At 34.6% G+C, this 27,222-nt stretch overlaps 4 protein-coding genes across 16 annotated transcripts; 2 read left to right on the top strand and 2 right to left on the bottom strand.

Moving 5' to 3' along the window:
• LOC100647490 lies at window positions 1–8,193 on the bottom strand. Of its 3 annotated transcripts, none has more exons than XM_020862587.2 (13): window positions 8,065–8,193; window positions 6,243–6,346; window positions 5,759–5,891; window positions 5,594–5,661; window positions 5,246–5,503; window positions 5,018–5,120; window positions 4,804–4,934; window positions 4,461–4,710; window positions 4,309–4,376; window positions 4,156–4,230; window positions 3,695–4,060; window positions 3,334–3,594; window positions 1–3,093 (listed from the first exon to the last, which is right to left on the bottom strand). In XM_020862587.2, the coding sequence occupies exons 2-13, from the start codon at window positions 6,343–6,345 to the stop codon at window positions 2,978–2,980; spliced, it is 1,932 nt and encodes a 643-aa protein (XP_020718246.2). In that variant the 5' UTR covers window position 6,346; window positions 8,065–8,193; the 3' UTR covers window positions 1–2,977. The 3 variants fall into 3 exon arrangements, with proteins under 3 accessions (XP_020718246.2, XP_020718240.2, XP_012168733.3); XM_020862581.2 differs by having other exon boundaries at window positions 7,323–8,166; XM_012313343.3 differs by lacking the exon at window positions 8,065–8,193 and adding an exon at window positions 6,662–6,901.
• Window positions 8,194–9,290: 1,097 nt separating this feature from the next.
• On the top strand, window positions 9,291–15,822 carry LOC100647172 (5'-3' exonuclease PLD3). 5 transcript variants are annotated; one of them, XM_012313276.3, is made up of 13 exons: window positions 9,291–9,506; window positions 10,421–10,780; window positions 11,270–11,399; window positions 11,697–11,939; window positions 12,033–12,232; window positions 12,333–12,681; window positions 12,737–12,871; window positions 12,954–13,145; window positions 13,233–13,361; window positions 13,511–13,650; window positions 13,795–13,960; window positions 14,056–14,197; window positions 14,275–15,822. In XM_012313276.3, exons 3-13 carry the CDS (start codon window positions 11,283–11,285, stop codon window positions 14,466–14,468), a joined length of 2,007 nt encoding a protein of 668 aa, XP_012168666.1. In that variant the 5' UTR covers window positions 9,291–9,506; window positions 10,421–10,780; window positions 11,270–11,282; the 3' UTR covers window positions 14,469–15,822. The 5 variants fall into 5 exon arrangements, with proteins under 5 accessions (XP_012168666.1, XP_048264939.1, XP_048264924.1 ...); XM_048408982.1 differs by having other exon boundaries at window positions 9,291–9,613; window positions 14,281–15,822; XM_048408967.1 differs by having other exon boundaries at window positions 9,291–9,613.
• A 152-nt stretch (window positions 15,823–15,974) lies between these two features.
• Window positions 15,975–22,302, top strand: LOC100647369 (fatty acyl-CoA reductase wat). Of its 7 annotated transcripts, XM_048409008.1 has the most exons (10): window positions 15,975–16,834; window positions 16,965–17,002; window positions 18,698–19,080; window positions 19,469–19,717; window positions 19,886–20,031; window positions 20,153–20,262; window positions 20,637–20,832; window positions 21,010–21,267; window positions 21,428–21,685; window positions 21,778–22,302. In XM_048409008.1, exons 3-10 carry the CDS (start codon window positions 18,760–18,762, stop codon window positions 21,887–21,889), a joined length of 1,650 nt encoding a protein of 549 aa, XP_048264965.1. In that variant the 5' UTR covers window positions 15,975–16,834; window positions 16,965–17,002; window positions 18,698–18,759; the 3' UTR covers window positions 21,890–22,302. The 7 variants fall into 7 exon arrangements, with proteins under 7 accessions (XP_048264965.1, XP_012168726.1, XP_012168719.1 ...); XM_012313336.3 differs by lacking the exon at window positions 16,965–17,002 and having other exon boundaries at window positions 18,734–19,080; XM_012313329.3 differs by lacking the exon at window positions 16,965–17,002.
• Window positions 22,303–24,946: 2,644 nt separating this feature from the next.
• LOC100647054 lies at window positions 24,947–27,081 on the bottom strand. Its single transcript, XM_003393407.4, has 4 exons — window positions 26,239–27,081; window positions 26,033–26,162; window positions 25,577–25,908; window positions 24,947–25,428 (listed from the first exon to the last, which is right to left on the bottom strand). The coding sequence occupies exons 1-4, from the start codon at window positions 26,434–26,436 to the stop codon at window positions 25,327–25,329; spliced, it is 762 nt and encodes a 253-aa protein (XP_003393455.1). The 5' UTR covers window positions 26,437–27,081; the 3' UTR covers window positions 24,947–25,326.
• Window positions 27,082–27,222: the final 141 nt, after the last annotated feature.

The raw sequence follows: 27,222 nt of genomic DNA, 5'->3' as shown, positions 1-27,222 counted from the left end.
TTCTGTACATGTACGTGTATTTCCTCATATTCAAAATATAATAGTAAACATTACACATAGTGTAGCTTGTAATAGTTGTAGGTCAGGGCTTTGATCAGCAATCCTTGCGAAACGAAAGCGTCGATACTTCATTTTGGGTTACGAAATACCATTGTAATTTTGAATCTTCATCTTTTTTTACTCATTCTTTCGCCCGAACAATCGACAGTTTCGAATCGTCATTGTATTATTTTTCGATCTTAACTTCGTTTTGTCTCTTCATTGATTTTCTAGCTTGAGAAGAAACAATCAAACGTACGACCATCTCGAACGATATCGCCTTGAAATACTGTCACAATTGCGTTTATCTTGTTTTTACAACATTCATCGTACAATCGTTTCATTTTCAATAAAACACGCTCGCTTTATAACCTCAGTGCTCGTAACACGAGCAATGCTTAAGTCATCCTAAAATTAACATATTTCTATCTCGTATATGTTTGTCTTTTGTCATTATCCTCGTCCTCGTCATTGTCGTCATTGTCATAGTCATCATCATTGTCGTCGTCTTTCTGGTCCTCGTCCTGGTCATCGTCATCGTCGTTGTTGCGGTGACATTACATTGGTAGATAAAATATTACGATGCTACCTTAAGCATACATACTTATCGTTAATCTTCTTTTTCTCGTTTTTTACATACATTACAACTTGTACATACATTCAATCAACATACACGATGTAAAAAATCGCACGCGCATACATACAACATACGTTAATCCCTTGTAAAGAATTGTTATTTCTTATCGTTTGAATCATTTTGAATCATTTGTTTTTTTTTTTTCCTTTTTGTTTTCATATCTCGAATACTAGCATTTGTGTATTCACGTTAATTTTTCACGTAGAAGGCAGTAAAAGTATTACGATTAAATTGCGGTGTACATAAAAATTATATCTGGATTTCGATTTGATCAGTATTGATTGATGAAACTTTCGCACAAGATATCAGTATTCATCCCACAACAACAACAATAACAACAATAATTCTCTTTCGTCCGTTATTATCTAGATGCATTAGTAATAAAGGGTACGATCGAGTCAATAACTATCATTGAGACACGTTGAGATGCGATCGTAAAATGGTTCGAATAAATTTTAATGTTGGACAAGGCGCGCGACAAAGTGGTTACGCCTATTAAACTAGTACGGAACGTATCAGGAACTTGGTCAAGTATAAACAAACTATGGGTCCATTTCGGGAGGAAATAAACAGGATAGAAAATCTTTCAATGGAGAAATAAATAGAAAAATGCTGGAGTGAAGGATCGGGCTGGGAACGATAGATTTATGCGTATAAAAATAAGAATTTATCTTGATATTAAAAATTTGTCTATCTTACGGATTAGAACCAGTGCATCGTCGTACTCGAATATTCTAATTATACGAATTTCGGAACAGTCTCAATTATTTATACGCGTATATGTATACATCTATACACACACGTACGTACATGAACATGCAATATGTACGCGCGCGCACGTGTGTATATATATATATATATATAAACACACACACACACATACACACATGTATGTATATACTTACATACACGCATGTTTTTACTCTCGAATTCAGTATAATTATATTCCGTTCCTATGTGAACTATAACAAATAATAGTGGATACAACGAGAGTAATAGATAGCCATATATAATTTTGTCGTAAGAAAATCTGTCATAAATCGAGGAGAAATAATGTTTCATTAGGCACAATGCGATCATGTTATCAAGAAAAAAGAAATGCGATTTCATTTTATTTTTCTAACGAATTCTGATCGCAATTGCATCGGCGTTCACGATGCGTCATTAATCCTCGTTACGGGACACTATTTTGCGTACATATTTCGAAATGTGTTAATCGAACGCCACTCTTCCACTGTGATCTTTTCCCTTTCGTCGATAATACAGATCTCACAATGGACGAAAACGAAAGGAACACGATAGTTAATCACTTTCAAGCTAGCGCTCGATAGTTAAACGCGTTTGTATAAGTGGAAAACTCTATACCCTTTAAAAACAGTCTTTATACAGTGCTTAAATTATTATATACAAAATGTAGCAGATTAAGAGGTAAAAAGTATTTCCTTATCGTAAGTAATTGTTACGCGTTAAATTAATCAAATTCGCAGTTATAGGATTACATCGATTTCGTTCGCGATTAATCGAACATGGTCTTGACTCGTTATACCCTGCTTATATTTACAAGAAAGCTGCGGGTGCACAGTAGTCGGTCGATTGACAATATACTGCGTGCCTTACAAATCTCAATTACGTAAAAACGATCGAGGTATCGTTGTTTTCGTACTCTTAAATCGAAAATAAATGCGCGGTTTTTCAGTACATGAGCGAACCTTTTGCTCCTTCTTCAACATATGCTTATATAAAAAATACAAGTGCAAATATACAGATTTACAGGATGTAAATAGATGTAATCGGGTAGAAATCTCGACCATTGTATGAAACGGACGGGCATAAGACTTAAAATCTAGAATCTAAGTACATCCTTATCTATGTCAGAATGAATAAAAAAATGTAAGTAAAGTTCGTGCGATGTTGTCTAATGCACAATAAAAAAGAAAAGAAACACGAAAGAAACTTACATAGTAGTATAAGCTATCGTATCTGAGTAAAGAGTCTCTGAGTAAAGAGTATCGTATCTGAGTCACCGACCGCAGATCGAACGTGATGAAAGTCTGAAAGAAATACGAAGAAACAGATGGTAGTTGGCCAGCGCTGTCCAATCGAGTCGATTAAATTAAACTGTTCGTTCTTGGCCTCGATCCTTACAAAAGCGAATATAAAATCGGAGGAGTTTATTCGCCGTTGCTCTCTGCCTGTCGACTTTTCTCGACGTTCACAAGAAAAAAAAGAGAACGAGAAGAAGAAAAAAAAAATAATCCCTCTAAAAGCATCGAGTACAATTCTTCACGTGGAAGTGGCATATCATCTTAACAAAAATATTACGACACAATTTCCCATGATTGCGACAAATAAAATTATAGATTTGGAAAAAAGTGGCGCCAAACTAGAATACGCCTTTTCCATGTCTTCGCAAACTCCTGCAATAATAAAAATAAGATGATTACAACGATTATAAGCTGTATGACAACGACATAAACATTGCAATATTAGTGGGTATTATTTGATTTTGATCTAATCTTAATAAATACTTAATAAAACGGTATATAGAGTAATGTAATAACATAATGCAATATAACAATATAATGTAATAACGTAAAGGGAAGAGATAAAGTGATAAAAGTAAAAAACGATAGATGCACGTTTGTTCATTAAAATACCTTGACTGATAAGCGTGTAGGATCGTTCGTCTTCTATCTGGCCTCTACTACAGACACGATCCAATTTAGTTAACCAAAGTTCCTGTTCCGAGACTTGAGTTTTAATTGCTTTTCCGGTTACGGACGTCTTCTCTGTACTACCGTCAAATTGCATAGAAAAACAAAAAGTTTGTCCAAAACTTGGGGAAGGTTGATTAGTTTTTAACGACACTATCGTATACCAAATATTTTTTTCTTCCCAACTACCATGACAATAATACGCTGTAACAGCAACAACAATAAATATAATAAATAATAAATAAATAGGGGGCATAGGAGATGCGTGACTAAGAAAAGTACTACAAACAAATTTGATGCTTACTTATTTCTTCCGTATCGCATGTTTTTCCAATAAGAATTTCATTCTGATCCGACGAGGCACAGCCTATTTCAACATTGGTTCTTTTACAATCCTCCCTTTGTAGTTCTTGTTGTTGTTGATGTTGTTCTCCTCCATATTGATGATGATGATGGTGATGGTGATGCTGCTGTTGGTGTTGTCGTTGCTGTTCGTGCAATTCTTTCTGAGAAATATCTTCGTGCCAAGTCCTTCTTTTAGTAATTCTAGAAGAGTGTCTCTCACTACGACGTTGTCGACGAAACGAAGTATTAGATACACTGAATGGAGTAAATCCCAAGATAACATATCGTCCAGGATTGGGACACTTTCTCTGACGTAATGAAGAGCCTATACAATTACGAAATGAATCACACGGTAATATACATACATAGTACGTTTCACGAATTATGCGATTAAAATGATCAACTCGGAGTATCGCTTACTTATTAGAGTGGTATACGCCATTGTAGATATGTCTGCAAGGGAACACGCCTCGTCTGGCATTATAGCTTTTTCATCTATACATGTTACATGTTCCAAATTATGAAAGAAAATAATCGAAACACTCGAGAAATAAAACATCCAGTTATACTTACCCGATTGCTGTAACTCTATAATGTGGTGATCTCTTTTATGAAATATCATGCAAACGTAGCCAATGTCACTGCAAGAGTAGTATATGTATAATATGTTACGATTACTTCTATATTTGTAATATATACTCGTATAACGTACAACTGTTACTTACCAACCGCTAGTAACATGAGCAATCAACTTTACTTTGTATCCTTGTGTATTTTCCGTAGGATGTAATTTTTCTAGATTATGACAAACAATCTTTTCTTCGTGAAACGTATCCCCATCGTTGTTTTGTACTTTAACTTTGAGTGTTGCATTTTTATTCGTAAAATGATAAACTTTAGTACCGTCTAAAGAACGCCAGTCATGATGTTCGGTAATCCATGAAGGATATTTGCATCTATTATGTTCTTTATCAACTGCAAATCCAAAGCCCAATGTCTTTGTAAACTCACCGCCTCAAAGGTAACGAATATTGGGACAAATGAAATTGATCGAGGAATTTTGTATACCTTTCGTAAGCTTTATAGTTGGTGATCCCTCTGAAACTGTAGTTAGGCCGTTACAAGTTGGTTCACCTGATTGAGCGAGTAAGTAGGCCACTTTTCCCTGATGATGTGTTTTCTCTTCGTACAGGAAACATCTACTCATGGAAAAGATAAAAACAAAGACAAATTTAACGTTTAAATTTTAAATTCAATGTGTGGCCTATCAAATCATGCATACCTATACATTTTTTCGGCACTCGAAATACTTCTTCCTTTTAATGTTCCAACGAGGTATTTGTTACGACCATCATTCCATACAGCGAGGCATTGTAACTCTTCCGCTAAAATGTAAAAACAAGAGATTCGTAACAATATTGATTGTTTTAGAATATGTGCATATATGTACGAAAACAACATCTATCCATGAAATGAATAGATGACAACAATAATGTTTGCTTAAGCTTACTGTTACTCTCGCTTCGTTTGATATCCGGGCAAGCCTGATATTTCAGAAGTAATTTACTTTCGTCAGTACATTTCTCCCCAAGGCTAATAGGCATTGCGCATTCACCAAAACCCTTATCATAGGTAAACGTAAATGATGGTCCACTAAAAGGACAGGGTATCGGCTTGGAATTTATGCGGAACATGGAATACAAAGTATCATCGGACTTAATGTTCGAGCACATTTCGTCCAAAGTGGTTTGTTCCGTATAGCACCATCCTGGCAAGAAAAACAAAAAGAGTTTTACGTATTTGAAAACACAAAAGTGACGAGGAAGCAACCGAACAAAGATAAAATTCCTTGACTAACCTTCACGAAATTGAATCACATTCTCATGCCGATCGTTAATAATTATACAATAATAGCATTTGTCACCACTGAAATGTGATTGCAAGGATTAGTACGTCTTCAAGCTCCAGGTTAGCCGTTGTTCTTTTATTATGCATTCTGGAAAGACCATCTTCAAATACTTACTACACGATGTACGAGTCCTCGGATCGCTCGATGCATGTCCTTTCGCCTATAACCGTTGTATTTAGGATAATGGGTGCGATTTTTCCATATTGATACCATTCTCCAGTCCACGCAACTGGAAACTCGCAAGAACCTGTGACAATTTTATAATATTACTAGATAAATAGTTTATCCGTTTTTGTTTCTTACTTGTTCTTAACTATCATCATCTTACAATGACAAGTTTGATTATAGATTTCTACCATTTACCATTTAATGCTGAGTATTCCAACATTATTACACATTACCTTAATGAAAAGAAATACATATATGTTTTCAATGTCGATGAAAAAGGAAAAGATGGAAATCACTCTACATTCCTCCAATGGGTCACATACATTATATACGAAATAGAATCAATAAAGTGCATTTTACATTCAACCCGTTATATAATTTAACAGTTGCATGACATATGTATATTATGTAAGTACATATGTATATTCACCATTTACAATGTGTACATCACCCAGGGATAACATCAGCAGTATTAACATTGTTGCTGAGCAGTGAAGATGTCTTTCCTCGTATGAAAAGGAAAATTCTCGCATCCTGAAATATAAAAAATAATTAGATGTAATTGATTTTTTACATCTAAACTATTCTTATCAGTCCTTTATGTTATCAATTAACTATTGCCATCGCATAAAATAGTCGAATTATTTCCGATTTTTCTTTCTCTCTCATGTCATTATCTAAATTCTAAGCTATTTTAAATAAAACTTCAATTCGAAATTTCATTGTCTGTTATTAAATGCTTGTCTGAGATTAGAATACCATAGAGTGTTGATAGTGAATATCGATTTCAAGTTATTGCCATCTACTATTCATATCATTTTCGTAAAATTAGCTCTATTTATCACGTACCAATTCGAGCGTATCGTCCGTTTTCCAAAATGCGAGAAAACATAATGATGGAATATACAGAAGAAAATATTCATTACGATTACGGAGGTACGACGGTAACGAAAGGACGTATGTACAGAGTTTGACGGAACTGCGAAAAGCGTCTACGAAGGAAACCCCCGAGGAAGATGCATTATTTAGCAAAGTACACGTGTCCCGATCGGTTTCGTTCAACGTGTTTTCTCCCTTTACCGCGAACTTAGCGTGCACCTCATCATATCCTATCGTTCGAGGGATGCGCGAATAGGCGCGGATCTGCGCATCGCAACAACCATTAAACGTTCAATTTTTCTCCTGTTTATTACATATCCTATATTTGTTGTCTCTCGAAATTAACAAGCGTGTTTTATATTTCTTCTAATTTCTACTTTTCTTTCTATACTTAGTTTCGATATGAATCTTCAAATTGCATAACTTGTTCGTCTATAGCATCGATTCACACCGATCAACACGAGTTTAATCGTTACTCGCGACATTCATTTCACGATGTAAGAGATGAAACCCGTTCTCATCGAATACACGCGGAAATACACAATTTTCCGGACCTGTCATTGACTGATTATCTAATGATAATTATGATTCATTGTCACTGGAAATTGGGGTTGTCATAAGGAACACTAACCTTTTTTGTATGTCTGGCATCGTAAATGCAAAGCTGATTCGAAGAAGACAGAACTAACAGCTTAAAAAAAAAATCATCTAATGATATTCCATGATCGAAATTCAATATTTAAGTATAAAGTGATCTTGTTGAACGTGAAGCAATTCGTTCAAATTTCAGAATATTTCGAGCGGAAGATAGTATAATATTGTTAAATAATTTACAATTACAGAACTCTGTCAGCATGTAAACTATTTTTAGAAGAGCAAAATGAAGACGAGGGATTACTGTAGGACGCGGAACTCGATTTCTCCTGATTGTTAATGTTAGCTGTTTCTTCCGTAATAATTAATTCAATTAATCCGCATCAAAGGGACGCGTTATACACGATCAGGTCCTTTATTAACGAAATGTTTTTCGTCAATTTTACCATGGAAGAACAACACACCACTCTTTTTACTAGCACTAGCACTATCATCGTAGGTAGCACTTTGATACAAAAGCATCACCAATGAAAACAACTACATTGAACACTGATTTTTCTTCCTGTAAATGCATCACACAAACTCTTTTCCGAAATTCTTTCACTGAAATTTTTTGGTTTCATACGAATACATGAGAAACTAAATGAAAATGTAACACATGGAATATGCTACTTTTTATTATTCTTAATCTTCAAATAGTTTGTATTGGCAATGGAATTCAGTATTCACTACTATGGTCGATCCTAAATTTTTAAAAGTCTGTTTGTTAATTTGCTCACTTCTAGAAACAATGGCGGTAGCCTATGAACAGCGAGCAGAACGCCGCGCTGTTGCAACTATTTCTACGGTACGGTACAACACTAGGATACTACACTGTAGAACCAGCAGAACCCCAGCATCCCAGCATGCATCACTGAATATATAGACTGCTCGCTTATGAATCAAAATCGGTGTATATGGTATGTTACTAAAATTTTAGTGCTTTCTTGAACCATAGTCTTTGTCCTTTCCTTTTTCTTTTCTTTTTTCCTTGGCTTGTTCCTTTCTGTTTTCATCTCCATTTCTTTCTCATGTTAATAATTGTTACGAAACGGTATATTATTTGTCGAGTCTTTCATCATAATCTTTCTTCTTGGAATAAATTAGGGAGGTGAAGTGAAAGAAGAACATCGATTGTTCAATCATTAACTCTATATTATAGTAAATGTTCTCTGTTACTGAAACAGTAATTACAATTGATGAAAATCCATACAAACAAATAAAACATAAAGCCATGTTTTTAATGCTAGATAGGAATCTAAAAATTTCTAACGCACATTTATGCTTATGATGTGTATTAGATAGAGTATACGATCGTGCTTGTATCACGATTATGTAAGCAGGCCGGAAATTCGCTAGGGAAAACCAACCATCTTTTGAGCAAAAGAAAGATCAAGGTAGAGAGTAAGAAAAGGATCCGTCCTACGTTCTTCGTTATCCGTGTCATATTTTGATATTTTTCTCCATTAATCTCCATTTTGATATTTTTCGACTCAGTTTAGTAACCTAGGGACTTGTGGAGGCACCTGTATCGACCTAAAATAAGAACAGGTCTTGATATTCACTAGGGAAAGCCGTCCGAAAATTGAGCCAACCCTAATCTAGTCGTGAAAAATCAACATGACAGATCAACAAAGCCACGTTTTGTGCATGAGTAACGTATGCAGATGTAGATACATTGTTTTGCAGTATATGAATGTCGAGACTTGTTTATACGATTGCGGACGAAACAATTAACTTCTATCGGTTTTACAAGTTCTATATGGAATTATAGGGAAAACAATTAGTTGGTGTATGTTAGTTCTGTAGCTTAACCAACGAGACGAGGCAGTGGACGTAAACAAACGGTAGTGACAATATTGTCACTAGTAGGCAACCAATAGCTGCAGCCAATAGCTGCAGCCAATAGCTGCAGCCAATAGCTGCAGCCAATAGTTGCAGTCACAGCAATCACGTTTTGTTTATGTCTACTGCTTCGTCCTGTTGGGCAAACTATAGTCGATATAGTCTATTCCGTTTAACATTGGTCATATGTGCTTGATAAATAAGTCTGTCATGAGTGATGAAAAATATTCGGTTAATTTGAGTCACAAAAATCGTGTGTAAATAACGATCGTTCCAACGAATTCCAAAGGGAAACGGAGTTTGTGACTATGTAGCTATTTTTATGAAAAGTAAAATAGTACGTTCGTTATTCAACTATTTTCTCTGGCATGTTTAATATCGTAGTCCGATATCTCATTAAGAAAATTGTTTCGGAAATTGAAGTGAACGAAAAAGAAACAACAGGTGTGAGTGATATGTCGATACCCACACAAGCATAACCTATATACATACATATTATTTCCAATTCCAAAAATTGGTGAGGTTTACGGTGAACCCTAGAGTGGGTGAAAATCCAGCCGCTTATACTAGTATACTAATTACATATTTACATACACATATATATGTACATACTTGTATATTTTCAATTTCAACCCCAGAATGATAACGCTATAGCAGTTTTTGATCGTTTCTAATAAAATAATTTTTTCAACATTTCCAAGAGATGTGTTTCTGCTATTTCTTAGACATCTTAATAAAAGATAAGAAGTTTATGGTTTTAAAGAAAGAAAGGGAATTAAAATTTACATTTCGTCATTTAGAAATGTACGCTAAAACGGTTTTCGTTCGATATATTCCATTTACAATGGTTTTGTGAATACTTTAATCGTTATACATATATTGTTTTTGATGAACAGAAAATATAATTTATATCTTACTTATGTAACTTCAAGGAAATCTTTTACAATTAATAATAATTTCGAAAACAAATTAAAATTTAGAATTTGCCACATACGTACAAACGATATTAAATGCATTTTCAAATATATTTGATATTAACAAACGCATTAATTAATTGGTCTCGACTTGAACTCAAAAGACGCTCGAAAGAATTAAGTAATTAAGAGTCCTATCGATACATCTACAGTACGTTCTACGAAATGAATTTCTTCTTAAACAACGATATTTTGTATGATACCATGCATTCATAAAATGCATCAAGGATAGTCAATATATATATACATGCTCATTTTTGTTTTCTTTTATTTATAGCATTTCATCGGTATCATCCCTTGATACCGATATTGTTCTATATCCGCCTATAAAGACACAACATAACATACATGTACACACGCATACATATGTATGTGCGATTTATCGGTCGTCCAAATTAGATCGTAACAAGTTTAACGGAGATAAATCATAAATAATATGGAAAAGTACCGTTTTGAAAGTTTTGAAGACGAAATATGTAGGTCACAGAAAGTTCTTGAGCGCAAGTCCGTCGCGCAGCAAACGCGACTTTTCGATCGACACTGTTCGTTTCGTAAAATACGTCGGTGGTAGGTCGACGGACGCAACGTTTAGAACGGCGCACGTGTGTAAATGTTACCGAAGATTTCCTTCGTCCGGGTATGTTTTTATCCAACTTGAACTTGATACATTTTCATTCAACTGTTTTTACGTATATACATGTAGATGCACACGCACGTTCGTCAATTTTTCCTCAACCCCGAACCTCCCACTTACTCCCTATATTTTATTCTCCGCATCCTTTTTTATTTCTTTGTTCATTTTGATCCAGAAGAAAATATGTAGCGGTTCAGCGCTTTTAACAAAGAAAGTTACGAAATAGTGCTTAGATCTTTGGTTACGCTACGACCAGTCACATTTTGATCGCTTGGAGAATAATAATTTTGAAAATGAATTGTTCAAATTGCAATAAAATATATTATTGTCATAATTAAAGTTATGCTTAAAAGGGTTTCGTTATTAAATTATTCGTATTATTGTGTTTCTTTTATTTATATTCCGCAAATGGTTTTAATTAGATTTCACGTGCATGGCGTTCCATAGTTTTCTAAGTGTTCCTCTTACAAAAATACCCTGTTTAAATTATAGTAAATGCATCAGGATGTCTTTTTTCGCTTGGAAAGGGAGCAATCGTTCCGAAAATACCGAACACGGTGGACGCAATTTACAAGATGGTCTTTTTCAAATTGCATCTCAGGCTTGTCACATATTAGTACAAGTAAGTTTACTAGAATTAAGTCACTTTCACGAGTTTCGCACACTCGAATAAATGCGGTTTATTTACTTCTACTTTTATTTCTGTATTATATCCATTTAAATTGTACGCATTTCTCTCTTTCCGCTTTTCTAAAATTTGTAATTCCTTTAGCAATCAGTTTTTAAGTTGAAATCAATATGAAAGAACGGGAAAGAGGTGAAAAGATTTCCATGATTTTACATTTTTACTTTTACATATACGAGTTGCGATACGAGTGCGCGAGTAATTTTACTGATCGTATGAAATTCGATCCGAAAGGTGAACAACACGCACAACGTTTCGTACGGTGGAAACAATAATGTAAGGAATATCGCATATTCGAAATGTTCCGGCAATGACGAAGATTCGATACGTCATACAGCTTCTTCCACGAGTAAAGCCACTACTTCCACGGTTAAGTCTTATACGAAGTACATGAAAGAACAAGGCAAGGATCAGGATGTAGTCGTTTTATTGCCACATCGTAAGAGCAGAACGCCTCTTGTTAAGCACAAATTATCCGTATGTACAATTACGTAAGGATTCCTTCTTTTTATCCCATTTCGAATGCCTTTGTCCTATCCATCAAACAAAAATTTACCTTACTTGTCACAGACAGTTTCTGAGAATGCCAGATTAGAATTGAACCCATCAAAGTATAGCGGCAGTGGTGGTAGAAATAGTGGTTCTGGTGGTGGATCTGGTGCCAGTGCAGCTAACTGTAATACCACCGCTCCTGACGATGATTTCGAATTGTGGGATTATTCCGGTTTTATGTTAAGAAACGATACTGATGATCCAATTACGAATGGGAAGTTAGTGTTTCTTTTGGCCAGAAAGACGAAATACGATCGAATATCCTTCAAAAATAAGATAATTAATTAGTCGTGTTAATATTATGTGTTACCGAAACAGATGGGGAGGTGCACAAGGATGGTGCAGACCAAGCTGCATTCCAATTACAGTCATACTAATTTTGATAGTGCTGGTTGTTTTATTGCCATTATTAGATCATGCAGCGGATAAATACGCGTCGAACGGCACGAATTTCGATTTCGATACGAGTTGCATGAATGGCTGTAATTTATCTTTCGTGGAAACTTTGCCAATCGGCATGAGTTACACGAATAACACCGTTTTTCTCGACAACACTTACGACTCTTGGATCAAATTGATTTCATTGGCGCGGGAAAAGATAGAAATAGCATCGTTTTATTGGACTATGAGGAGGGAAGATGTGTATCCAGACGATAGTGCGAAACAGGTATGTAAGCAACTGAATTTCTGTGTTCCAGGAAAGTTTGAAACGATTGTTTCAGGGTGAAGAAATTTTCCATTTGCTTCTCGAAGCGGGCAGAGATCGGAATATTTTACTGAAGATAACGCAAAATATACCATCGCAAATAAGACCGAACATCGATACGGAAGTGTTGACGAAAAAGGCAAACGCTAAGGTAATGTAATGCTGTTTTAAAGTAATTCAATAATTTGAACGATTCCGCAGGGAAGAACGTGTGTCATATTTACTGTGAGTAGGTCAAAAGTTTAAATTTTGCTGGATTGTTCGGAGGAGGAGTACTTCATTCGAAATTATGGCTCGTTGACAGAACGCATTTATATATTGGTTCTGCGAATATGGATTGGCGGTCGCTCTCGCAGGTGAAGGAACTTGGTTTAATGGCTTTAAATTGCAGTTGTTTGGCAAACGATTTTGCCAAGATATTCGACGTAAGTCGATTGTTTCTGGTAATCCATATACGGATATTACGTAATAGTTAACTAAACGCTAAAGCTATTTCTTGATATATTTGGTAGATTTATTGGACAGTAGGCAACGATGGTAAAATACCTTCTGTTTGGCCGGATTATCTTAATACGAGAATTAATTTAAAGAATCCGATGAACTTTACATTTATGAATAATAAATATAAAACATTTGTTGCGGTAAGTGTGATTTTTTAAGGACACCATTCCAGCGTATACAAATTTAATATGGAACAGGTTTTGTGCGAATCTAAAATATCAAGTCCAGAAAAAAGGGTGACTGAGAGGAAGAAATAGCAGAATTTGTATTATACTATCGTATATTTCAGAGTTCACCTCCGCCATTTTCGCCAAAAGGTAGAACGAATGACGTGGATGCTATTCTTTATTGTATCGAAAAAGCCGAGAAATTTATTTACATCTCAGTGATGGATTATTTTCCACTGACTATATATACAGCTAAAATCAAGTACGTATCGATTAATCTACTTAGGTGTTTCTAATACGTCCATTAATCTATCTATATTTACACGCATGCGTATATGTACTAAGTGTTTCTATAGTCTCGTTCGGATTGCTCATTCTACATTTAACTTTGTATAATTCGTATTAGATATTGGCCGATAATAGATGATGCACTGAGAACGGCAGCTATCGAACGTAAAGTACACATACGACTATTGATATCGTCGTGGAAGCATACGAGAAAATCAGAGGTTTTCTTTTTGAAATCGCTCATGGAACTAACAGATAGTTATGCGGGTGTGAAAATTGAAGTGGTCAGTAAAGAATTAAAGAAGCATGCTTGCGTTCTGTATAGTTCCATTATATATTTCATACATGGCATCGCATTTACGCTAACATGTTCTTCTAGAGAAAATTTATAGTTCCTACGAATCCTGATTTCGACAGAATACCGTTCTCAAGGGTAAATCACAATAAATATATGGTGACCGATGTAACAGCGTATATAGGAACAAGCAACTGGTCTGGCGATTATTTTATAAATACAGCAGGCAATTGTTTCTCTTACTTTTCCTCCTTTCTTTTTTCTTTCTTTTTATACATTTGTGATTAACTATTGGTTTGTTAGGTATAGGTACGGTATTCGAGACTATCGGCGATCAGACTTCGGAAAATCTTAGGCAGCAATTGGAAAATATTTTTCATCGCGATTGGTATTCTGAATATTCTTATGCTTTAAACGAAAGTATACCATTTGTGAAACGATCGACAAATACCATCGAAGACTACTACCTACGATCATCACGTTACATATTAGCGTGACAATATCAACGATTTGATCAACGTTTCCAGCGAAGACAATGAAAATCATTTCTTGCTGCTTAATACGAAGTCTTGAAGACGAATTTCTTAAATGTTTTGTCCCTTGTCATTGACAAAATTAAACTCATTCTTTTTTTCCTTATCTTTTTTTTCTTTTTTTTTTACGAAGCACATTCTTACGATTATCCATACTCAGCAAATATCGACTTCGAGCTGACGTTTTGTTTGTTCCGTGTACATTACATACACAAACACATTCCTCTTTCATTCTCTTTTATGTTGTTCCATCTCTGCTGTTATTTCTTTAAAGACATACACGAGCGTACATTTACACCCACGCGTACCATCTCCTTTGGATTCCATCTCTCTCACTTGCTCGCTTACTTACTCATACTTCTTTCCCTCCATCTGATGTGCGCATTCACGCACATACACACTCATTAACCACGAAGTAAGTACCTACGTATCTGAAATTTTAAACCTATAGGAATAATCTTACATAACGGACGTTTGTGTGCCTTGCTTTAAGTGACCTTGCGAATGTCTTCTATGGAAAATCATTTTAATATTAAAACCCAAGCAATATTCCGTCCATATAATAATATAATTCTGAAAAAGATTATATACATTTTAATAATTAATATTTAAAATATTCCGTTATTATATGTGATTGATTTAAACGTTGCTCCAAGAAAAGGGAAGAAGAAAAAAGTGCTGCACGAACTTGTGACATTTATTAGAATTCAATATAAATACAACAAGCATTAGTAACGTTACATGATCTGCAACTTTTTATCGATACAAATCCTAGAATTAATAGTAAATGTGCTAATTACTGACGTATCTACCTGCAAACAAGTTACTTCTGATGTTCATGTGACGTTTAAACTATATGCATTATACATACATCCTTGCGTGGAAAGATACGCGATTTTAGTAAATCAATCTCATAAGTGTTACAAAAAGTTGCGTTTTTTCATAAGTATATTCGAATTAGCATGAAAAATTGTATACTTGAAAAAATGTTTACATCATTATTAATTTGTTTATTTATTGCGAAACAAAGTTCGTTTGAAACTTACAGTAACGTAAAGATTTGTGCTTCTACTACAATTCACTGCAAGCAACAACGAATTTTATTTTTCCGCGGTTCGTTATAAGCAAATCGTTTTTGTATAACTCACGTATTTTCTATACATATAAGTATACATTTTAATTGTACTTCCGTTCTTATACATTTTTGTACAGAAACAGAAATAGATTATAAATGTGCATACGTATATATGCAGCTAAAGGTTGTATAATCATAAATTATTAATTATTAACTATTAGCATTAGAAAACAGTACTTCTAACAGGAGGTTATTAATTCTTCCCAGAAACGTACATATATAATCCGTTGCCATAGCATACGTCGTATGTGAGAAAACATGCTGACAATTACGATAAATCGATAAGCGCAAAGAAATTGTGACGCGGTTTGCTTTTCGCCATCTATTTCAAATGAAATAGTCATATACATAAATAGAGCATGATACGTTTAAAAATATGCCAATGGTATACGAATATATTCAAAAGCAGATTCATGACCTTATAACGGTATATTAAACGGGACCTTAAACTTTAGTTATTTATTTGTTCAAGCACATAATTCGAACAGACGAATTTTGCCATTCTTGCAAAGATTGTTTGCTGACGAATGCGTCGTAATCGAAACGTCTAGTTTTGCGAACGTCCGTTCAATTGTCGGCCAAATTATTTTAAAACAAGTCAAGATACACGATTCTGATACTTCTTCAGATGTTTTAAATACTTGAAACGACCGAAATTCTTTTCTTCTATCTATCTATCTCCTTGCTTTCTCGCCTTTCTCTTTTCGTATCGCCGATCTTTTAACAAGAAATATAGGTTGCTCGCATCATTTGAAGTTCTCGTTCTATCCAATTTCAATTTTAGCTATTTACAATAACCGGCAAATTCATAAATAGCATTTTATTAAACTCGTTAAATTATAGAGAATATATGACGAGAGTATAGGACAACCAATCAGAAAATCACAGATCGAAGAAATAACTTAATAGGAAGAAAGAACCAAAGGAAAACTAAGAAAAATGAGGGAAGAAATAATGCGATAGAAATGAGGTGGTTGATGGGGGGTCGAGTATGATTGAGCGATCAAGGAAGGGGAAAGAGAGCCAAAGGGTAAAGAGGAGGGGCACTGCACGAAGCAGAGTAGAAGGAGAAGAAAGGAAAAGTAAGACTGACGACGGCACGAGTGACAATTCTGAGGTGTATCGCTTGCAAAAGGTTTGAGGTGGCATAAGAGGAGAAGAATCGGTAGATTCGGACTAGGAGAAAGTTTCCAAGGTATATCTAGTGTTTGTTTGTTTTTCCGCTCGTTCGTACATTCGTTCGTTCTTTTCTTCGCTTGTGGCTATTCCTTACACGATTAACGATATTCGTTTGATGGCTAATGATTTCTTTCATACCTTAAAAGTGTTGCGTGGACGTTACTCTCACGGAACATCAGATAAGGTCAGTGAAATTGTGCAAAAGTTATCTGAATAATCCGATATGATGTAGACTACAAATGTAGAATTAATTTCCATTATTCAGATCGTTGATCGGTTGAAAAATGCTTCGTATTGTTTGATTTGTATCGTTGACGGAATTTTTGAACGAGATTCGTCGAATTCATCATTACATTCCATTCAGATAGCGATAAACGCGTGTGTCGAGTAGAAATTGCGATCAGCTTTTCCTTTCTTTTTAATGATTCTTCATTAATGTATATGCATATATTAATGTAATGTTTATTTCACACGGTCGTTGAACGAACTTTCATATATTTTTAATGTAAATTTCCATTCGAATGTTAAAAGAGAGAGAAAGAAGATACAGGGTCGCGAATAGGGTACGACGAAAGGGTGAAACTCGCGTGTGTACGATATGTGTAACATGTGTACGATGTATTAATGTAGCAAATAATTTTCTTGAATTAATGAATCGTCTTCGATCTATGTCAATCCACAACTTTCTTCGTCAGACATTCACCGTGAGTTCATCACCAGTTAAAATTCGTGTCGAGCATAGCTGAAGGGAATCGTTCGGACGAATTCGTCTGTTCGTTCGTTCAGATGTGCATATCACATAAAAAATGATACAAGTAGGATAGTTGTCGTGACAGTCCGACGTAACGATTAATCATATGAAAATATCAAAATATCATCAATCATATGAATATGAGAATTCGGTAAATCCGTAATAACGCAGACTAGTTTGTCTTTTTACAGCGACGGATCCTCGTGGTTTTTAAAATTCTTCGTATCGAACAGTGCATTTAACGGAAGATTCTGCTATTTTATAAAGGTTGCTCTCGCAGCATCCGTACCGCTAGTACTTATGTAATACATCGAACACAACGTTCGAATAATGTTGACAATCTGCATAATCGGGTGTAACATTTTCTGTATTTGAACGGGAGGAATTTCTGAAATTTAAAGATCGCCATGACCTTTGCAAATTCGAAATTTTAGTGATTCACAAAAGGAAGATTTCCGCCGCTCAACCTGTAAGATGGAGTTGGCTGATTGAAGATAAGCTAGGAGTGGGGTTAGGTTAAACGTAAAATGTAGAAATGGTAGCGGGGGGGTTGTGTCTAAGATTCGAAGTACAAGGAAAAGGACTTTGCCGTCGTTATGCAAATATCGAATCTATGCAGGCGCGTTCTACCGTACTATTATACATTTTGCATGGTAATTTGTTAACATATTAACATATCAATAATTTCATAAGCTTTGTGACTATTTCGGCTCTTTTGGCCTCCATCCTGGAAGCAAAGAGCAACTCGTTAGCGATTCGAAAAATAGAGTGGAAAGCAAGCAAAATAAACGTCGTTATAACAAAATTTTTGGCTATTTTTCCCTAACACGTAGAACAGCAGGGTAAATATAACGTATAGCAAAGCATCTTTTATAATTGGACAACGAGCACGGACTGTCGATAGTAGCCTTTCGATTTGAATTTGGAACATAGTAAAAGACGCCGCGACCAAGTTCACGATCAACTTTCACTCTATGACGCGGTGATGTACGCAATTTCTCTCTGACTAACTATCGCAAAAGTACAAACAGTTGTGTGAAAGAGGAACGGTATTCGTTTCAGATTGGCATGTAGTTGATGCGGTATACCGTACTTTATTTCCTCCTTTGTTTGCTTCGTTTTCTTCAGTTGTTGCTCTACTGTTAACTTGGAAACGTCACGCAGCAAACGCAGCGAACACGAACAACGCGATGGTGGAAGTTCTGGTGGAACCATGTGGCCAAGAAGCGATAATATTGGATAATGGTTGCAAATTGAACGATAATCCGACGGAACATTTGGTTCGAAGTGATCGTTGCGATTTGATTTTGGAACAGTCGAATCTCAGCCCGATTCAACAGTTCTACAATGGGCAAAGCATCTTCATCACTGGCGGTACTGGATTCGTTGGCAAACTTTTAATAGAGAAGCTTCTCCGAGAATGTCCTGGGATCTCGTTCATCTATTTGTTGGTACGTCCGAAGAAAGGGAAAGATATGCATCAACGTATCGAGGAAATCTTTGACGATCCGGTAAGAATTCTTATTTTTTCTCCAGCTTTTTTTTCAACCTTTTCCGAGTTCTGTCGAATTTCTTCTTTCTTTCTCTTTTCTTTTCGAGCAAACAAATTCCGATCCTATGATTTTCTCTAGTTCTACTTTTGCTTCCGGCACTACGGATCGATCATAACACGAACTCGCTTTCCCTCGACATGCCGCTCTCGAGTCACTCGACCGACCACCGATATCTCGCAACTCTCTTCTTTTTTTTTCTTACTGCCTTACCCTACTTTATCTTCTCTACCATATTATCCTCTCGCTACCGAAGCGGATCTCTACAAATCAGCCGCTAAATGAATCTCTACGTTAAAACTAGTACGACAATTGATCACATTCGATTACTAATTTATTTTTTGTTTAGCTCTTTGGCAAAGTAAAAGAGAAGCAACCAAAATTTCGGCATCAAATCGTTGCTATAGCCGGAGATTGCGGTCAGCCAGGTCTTGGGATTTCTCCCGCGGACAGGCAAACGATTACGCGAGAAGTCTCAATCGTCTTTCATGTTGCGGCAACGGTCAGATTTGACGAGAAGATGAAACTTGCCGTACCCATTAATGTTCGTAGTCCAAAAGATGTAATGGATCTTTGTAAGGAAATTTCATATTTAAAGGTACATGCACATGTATACTTTTACGTATATTGTACGAATTTAAGCAATTACGATGATAATAATAATAATAATAATATTTTTTTTATTTTATAATAATAATAATTATAATTATAATTGTTTAAAATCGCTAATAGTAAGCTATTTCGTAATAATAAACGAAACTTTCAGGCGTTCATCCACGTATCAACAGCATATGCCAATTGTACGCGAACTCATATCGAAGAAAAGGTGTACGAAGCACCGATTGACGGAGACAAGTTGGCAACTATCGTTGAATATATGGATGAGAAATTGATCGAGGAAATAACTCCACGGTAAGAAATTTTTTCCAGCGAAATTAATTCGAATTTAAGTTAATTAAAATTACATTCCGTCTAATTATTTCTATTCTGCTTACTCTTGTTCCAATAACTCGGCTATATTATGTTGCTGAAGATTATTAGGTGCATGGCCGAACACGTACACATACACAAAAGCAGTAGCGGAAGGTATCATTGTGAAACAGGCCGGTGATCTGCCTGTTGGAATATTTCGTCCCGGTATTGGTTAGTAGAAGTCTTAGGAATCTCTATAGCTTTACCTAGTTTTATCTATAACTTCCCTATTCTAACGATACCAAACATTTTCTCGTTGACTCTTTCAAATTCGATATCTCTTCTCTTCGTATTTAACCATCACGCGATCGTATGCTCATTTCCCGTTTCATGAGATTAACCGGACAGGAGAAAAAATTTGATTTGAGAACGGCAACAAAGCCAAAACAACAACGTACTATATAAAAACAGATTGGAAAATGATAAATAAAAGAGAGAGCGAGAAAGTGTGAGAGCAAAAAAGGAAAGAGGATTGGGGTAGGGGTATATGTCGGTCAAATGTACATAAAAATTAATTTGATTGGAGGATTTAATGGAATTTTCAGTGATATCAACATACCAAGAACCGGTGCGAGGATGGATCGACAACTTGTACGGACCAACAGGTGTCGCAGCTGGGGCTGGTACCGGGGTCTTACGATCGATTCATTGCGATGGATCCATAGAAGCCAATGTTGTTCCTGGAGATTTAACAGTAAATGCCTTGATAGCTTGCGCGTGGGATGTCGCAAATCGTCGAAAGTAAGATTCACCGATCAAAACTTGCATCTTTCTCCACTCTATCAACACTTTTCGATTCTTACTCTTAACTTTTGTCTTTCCCTGTTTCTTTTCTCTCATATTTCTATTTCTTTTCACGCATGCTTTATCTTTGCCTTATTTTTACTTTATTTTTCACGCGCATTTTTTTATGCACAGATCTGCAACTACCAAAGAAAGGGAAAATGACATACCCGTTTACAATTATGTTTCAAAAGATAATCCTATAACATACGATCAATTGAAACTTTTATCCGAAAAATACGGGCTTGAGTTTCCCACTAGCAGAGCCATATGGTACTATAGTTTCCGAAATAACAAACATAGGATAATTCATCTTATGTATGTTTACTTGTTACACTTATTACCGGCACTCTTGATCGACACCGTCACGCTCTGTTTGGGAAAACAACCGAGGTAATTTCTCTCTCTTCCCCATCCCTCTCTCTTTTTCTATACTTTTTTTTCATATGATTTTTTATTCTCTTCTGTTTTAATTCTATGACTCTAATTCTTCCTCTTCTTCTCTCTATTATGAACTTAATATTTATATATATCTTGAAATATTTTCTCAAAGGATGTTAAAAATCTATAAAAAGATACACAAATTTATGGATGTACTTAACTACTTTTCTATCCACGAATGGAAGTTTTCGAATGATAATATTAAGGAGTTACTAAATAAGATGACAGAGGAAGACCGTGAAAATTTTGCATGCGATATCACCGATATTGACTGGGACCAATATTTTCGGACATATATACGTGGAATTCGTATGTATCTGATAAAAGATCCGCTAGACACTCTTCCAAAAGCACGTATCAAGTGGCAAAGGTGAGACAAATTAATCAGTTCCGTTCCTTTTTTTTCCTTTTGAATCCTAATGATGATGTATATTATATCATTGTTGAATGTTTGCTTTACAGATTATACTGGACCCATCAAGTGGTGAAACTAATTCTCGGTTATGCTCTATTGCGAATATGTTGGTTAACTTTATCTCTTCTTTTTCGAAATTGTATACCTCAATTTGCGTAACAAATATGCTTTACGTGTGTGATGAGAGGAAATAAACGCGCGGTAATGCACGCGGTAATGCGCGTCAGATACACATAAATATGACTTCGTTCGAAGTTCGAAGTTGGCTCAGAATTAAGTGTCGCTCTTGAATCAAGTTCATTGAAATGATCTTGGTCTCGTGTTTGTGATCGAAAGTGAGGTTACCTTGTTGATTTTCTGAACAGCTCGGAAGAACAGAGAAGGAAGCAGAGAAGAAGGAAGAACACAGTGGAAAACTGACCAAAGTACTATATAGTTCTATCGCCGCGTATTCGCGTTTATTCAATTCGAGATGATCATAAAACCACCACTTAGTAACTCCAACTTGATATGTATGAACCGCGTTCGAGAAGTTTGTAAGGAAATGATGAAATACAATATAATGCCTTCCATTTCTCTTTCTTTTTCCCTCCTTTTTTTTCTTTTTCCTTTTTCCACGAATGTTCTTATAGGATATATCTTTTGTTGGGGCAAACACCGTCCAATTTCAAACGTGTTTTATACATATATAAAACATGTTGCTATACTTTAAACTTCCATTTGTAATAAAAACAACAATTTTCTCTCCATCGAAAATCATAATTGACTCGATTTACTTATTCTCTTGCCTCTAGCGACGACTAGACAATCGTGATCGCTTTGAAACACATCGCGTTTAACGTTACTCGATAAATATGCAATTCGCGTATAGGATTCTCCACCTCGTACTTCACACTTATTCTTCTTTTATTTCCAAACATTATTGCGCTTCACTTCTACCGTAGACACACGCCCCTCCCCTCACTACCCTATCCATCCTTCAAATATACATAAGTACATACACATATCCGAACTTAAATGGAACTTTTGTTTTTTCACTTTAAATCACTCAACTGGTTCCTGCTTACCATTATTTTCACCATTTACTTCTGAAATGTTTTCTTCCTAAATCACCTGTTTTATCCACTTTCTTTCTTTTTCATCATTAACTCTTCTTCTGTTACCTATCTCTCTTGAGTCGTCGCTCCGAATGTCATGCCGAAAAATTCTAGAGAACATTCTTGTTAATATTACGTATTTCACGTCCATCCAACATTCTATATTCTACTATACATATGTATGTTTCGCCACTTGACGCAATTTAATATGTACCTTTAATATTACGTAAGAAAAAAGCCAAACGAAGATAGACGGTTTGACAGTGAAATATCTATGCATAATAAAACACGCATCATTTTTACAAACGAGTTATACCGAACCAATCATGTATATGAACATACAAACAATAATATTTCTTACTTCTCCCCCACTTACTTACTTACTTATCTTTTTTCTCTCTCGTCTCCCCTTTCTCTTTTCTCTGTCTCATTACTTCCCACTCCCGATAAAAAATTGGGAAAATCAGTATTAACATGATATATTTATAGAAAATACGGGATTCCTGGAAAAACTACTCGAAAGATACATCAGAATGATATACAAATATTAACTACGACGATAATATTAACAAATATGTTTACATTATGTTGACACATCAAGAGAGAGATGGGTACATATATCAACAGTAGCTTAAATAAATATTTTAAATATCAATATTTACCAAAAATCGGAATCGAGAACAAATCGATTGACATCTATCAACTACATTATTTTAACTTTGTGTTACTCTCATGTATCAACTGTTTCCTTAGAAGCAGGTGCTTTACCATCTCGAAAGAAAGATTCAAGTTTCGCTAGGAAAATATCGATGTAAAATATAAAGTACATGAAGATCAAGACATGTACACGTCGACATATTTGAATTCATACTTGTATAATTATAATTTCGTATGACGGTTATGTTTTAGATCTTCGCAAATCATCATTTAAGTTCATTCTTGTTCTATTATAAATGAACTGGAAACACAAGTTTCATGAAACATTGTTATAAAATAACAAATTTCCTTCCACCTACATAAATAAGTATACACATATGTATGTATATATTACACGTATTAGCAGAGAAGAAATTTCCTCTCTGGTATTAGTATGAAACATTTTCCTTTTATCTAATTATATTGCTATATCAAAATTATTAAACGCAAATGACAACTACATTCTTTACATTGAATTTGGGCAACTGGCATTATATTTTAGCACTATACATAATATAAATAATCCTCAGTGCGTATAGCACGTACCAGCTAAAGTACACGCCAATTTAAACTACATGCACGTGCATGTGTGCGTGCACACAGTCTGAAATAAAATAAATTGTTTGTCGATAAGAAACATACTAAATATGATACAGCTGATAGTTTGTACAGGAAATGTATATATATATATATATATATTACTATGTTAACGATTGATTATCGAGATCTCGTTTTTAATTATATTCGATACATATTGGTTTTCTCGTTTTTCTTTTATTCTTTACAAACACATATAATATGAATGTATATATATATATAGACATACACTCACACATATATGTGTAGTAGCAATTAATGGCTTTTATAGAAAATGTGCCTTGCAATTGCCATGTATATATTGACGGCTACATTTGGGGTACTTCTGAAGTTAATCACAGCAATCGGTATATTTCTCTTAAACCTTCTTGGAAGAACTATTTATTTTGCATATTCACTTTTTCATACGTTGTTACGTATGTATACTGAAACTGAATTGGCTCGACCATCCGCTGACAATTAATTATAATGGAATCACGATTGCATTTTTAATGAAGGACTTTCAAAATTTGGGAAAAATTTTTCGTTTCTTTGTGTAACTACGTATTTTAGTTCATTTTAATCTATTTGTTGACGTAATATAATTAAAATAATATAATTAACACATGAAACTGCAGCAACTGTGATATAATTCACATATAAAATCGATTAAAAACTAGTTTATACTTTAAGTGAAGCTCAAATAACGATTTATGTAAGGATAATAAATTATTGACGATATAAATGGATAATAATATTGAACATATACTGATATAATATATTGATAATAATATATATTGATAATAAATTGAACATATACTAACGACAGACTAATAATGAATGTGGGTTTAAAAGTTTATCCAAATTTTATTAGCAAAAGAGTGTTAATTATAACAAAAATTAAATATGGTTACAAATAGTATATACTAAGTTAATATTCATACAAGCGTATGAGTTTCTACTCTTAAAAACTCGTACTTTATTATAGTTTTGGACGGAATCCCAAAGTTATCGGACGGATTAATGTATATATATACGCTTATATATATATTACGCTTTGCGCTAAACAAGTATCTTAACATTATATATGTACGTGTACATATATCCAGCTTCCTTGTCTCGTATCCTTTCCATTTTCATGTAAGGTGTTTATTCATATTGATGAAACGAAAATAATGACACTGTTACAACTTGTTGGAATGTAGAGATTATTCAAATTTTCCTGCCTTAATTCACAGGCAGTGCTGATACCGCGCTATGTGGTGTTGTTGGACGAGAACCAGCGATGGACTGTGTAGTTGATGCATTCAATGACTGCATGGTCCCGATCTAAAATAAAATAAAAATAGTCAATCGGCGATATCATACGAAAAACAAAAACAAATAATTCAGACAAATGATAAGATAACAAATCAACAGTAACAGGAAAGAGGAATGAAAAAAAGTCTTTCCCAGATGTTTAAATAAAGAAACTTACTCTTAAGTGAGCTAAATCTTCTAGTCTTGTAAGATCGCATAATTCCACATATAAAGAATATACTATTAACCATCCATAAATGGAAAAACAAATGAATGTCATCCACAAAATACACATTGTAATATTATAAGCAAATATCATGTCGTTTACTATACTGAAGAAGATAAAGGCAAGAAATCTGAAAACAGTGAAAGCTGCAAAACTGTAGAGCCATGGTACCATCTTCTTTTCATATTCTTTTCTTAAAGCAGTTATCAACATCACAGATGTTCCAAACACTACTACTCCACCAAGCATAGAGAACAAAGCAAAAACAACAAGAGCATTACGTACTGAAATGAAACATCAAGGTAAAATTTTTAAAAAGCAGTAATGATATATATAAATAAATATTTTTCCTTTCTTTTCATCGAGCTTATATAGACAATCAAATTTCAATGTCCTATATCTACTAACCATGCCGATTGCCCACATAAACAAATTCATAGGATATTATATAGTAGCCATAATGGGTTGAGCCTGGTGCAGCTTCGTAAAGACAATAAAGATCAAATATAGACGTACAAATGGTAAAAATGGCTAAACACTAAAGAAAGAAAAACACCATCTATATGAATGATAGAATATAAATTTTATACATTATCAATCAATTACATACCTACCAATGCAAATATAGCTGTAAACATGGCGCCTCTTTGAATATTAAGTAAATGCGAATGCGTCAAAATTGGTTTTTGATACCAACGTGTTTTAACACTACGCATTGATCGTGAAGATTTTAAGTTTGCACTGCTACGTGTAGTAACGTGCGAGTATACCGATGGTGTACCCATGCTAGGAGATTTTTTTCCGTAATTCATTTTACAGTGAATACGATAGTTTCTTTTCCTTAAAATTTCTAATAAATGCTTAAAACGATGTTTTGAAATTACACCCCGTGTTTTACACTGTGACAGAGAAGGTTAGTTTATAAATATTTGTTTCACTGTTTTCCATGATATCATCAATTTCTCGTTGCAATATTATTTCGATACATATGAATTTATTCCGATGATAATTTACTATTGTAATTGTTAAAAGTTTCAATCGATTCAGCTTTAAACGTCAACACAAGGCAACACCGTTTTAATAATAGTCGTCCATCACAAGCCGACGCCCGAAATTTTAAATGAACTTAACCGAAACAAACCGATGAATGCCGATGATAGTCGAAACGAAAGAGTTATGTTATAACGTTGTGGGAAGAACCGAAAAACGGGAAGAGGAGTGAGCAATTATTTTAACTTTTACTGGTTAGAAACTTTCATGTTTCTCTATAGAAAAGAAAGCAAATCATGGATATACGTATAAACAAATTGACTGACTTTTGCTATAATCAGAGAGGAAATTCTTCTCTGATATAATATATAACAAAGAAATTGCAAATATATGCAATCTCTATACACGTATGATACTTTTAACGACCGTACACAAATTGCAATGACGATTACGGCTGGGAACATCCTCCTTCTCAAACTGTCTTTCAATGATTTTATCTGTACACGCATTGGAAATATAGTACGTGTATTATAATTTCTTGCCATTTTTACAAAAGCTACCTTCTGTTTTTAAACGACACTCTATTTGATCAAATTAAAAAAGAAAAA

Source organism: Bombus terrestris, chromosome 1 (assembly GCF_910591885.1).
Source record: "Bombus terrestris chromosome 1, iyBomTerr1.2, whole genome shotgun sequence".
In the NCBI taxonomy this organism is placed as follows: domain Eukaryota; kingdom Metazoa; phylum Arthropoda; class Insecta; order Hymenoptera; family Apidae; genus Bombus; species Bombus terrestris.
The sequence above is the reverse complement of the archived record's forward strand: the minus strand, read 5'-3'. Positions and strand labels throughout refer to the sequence as shown.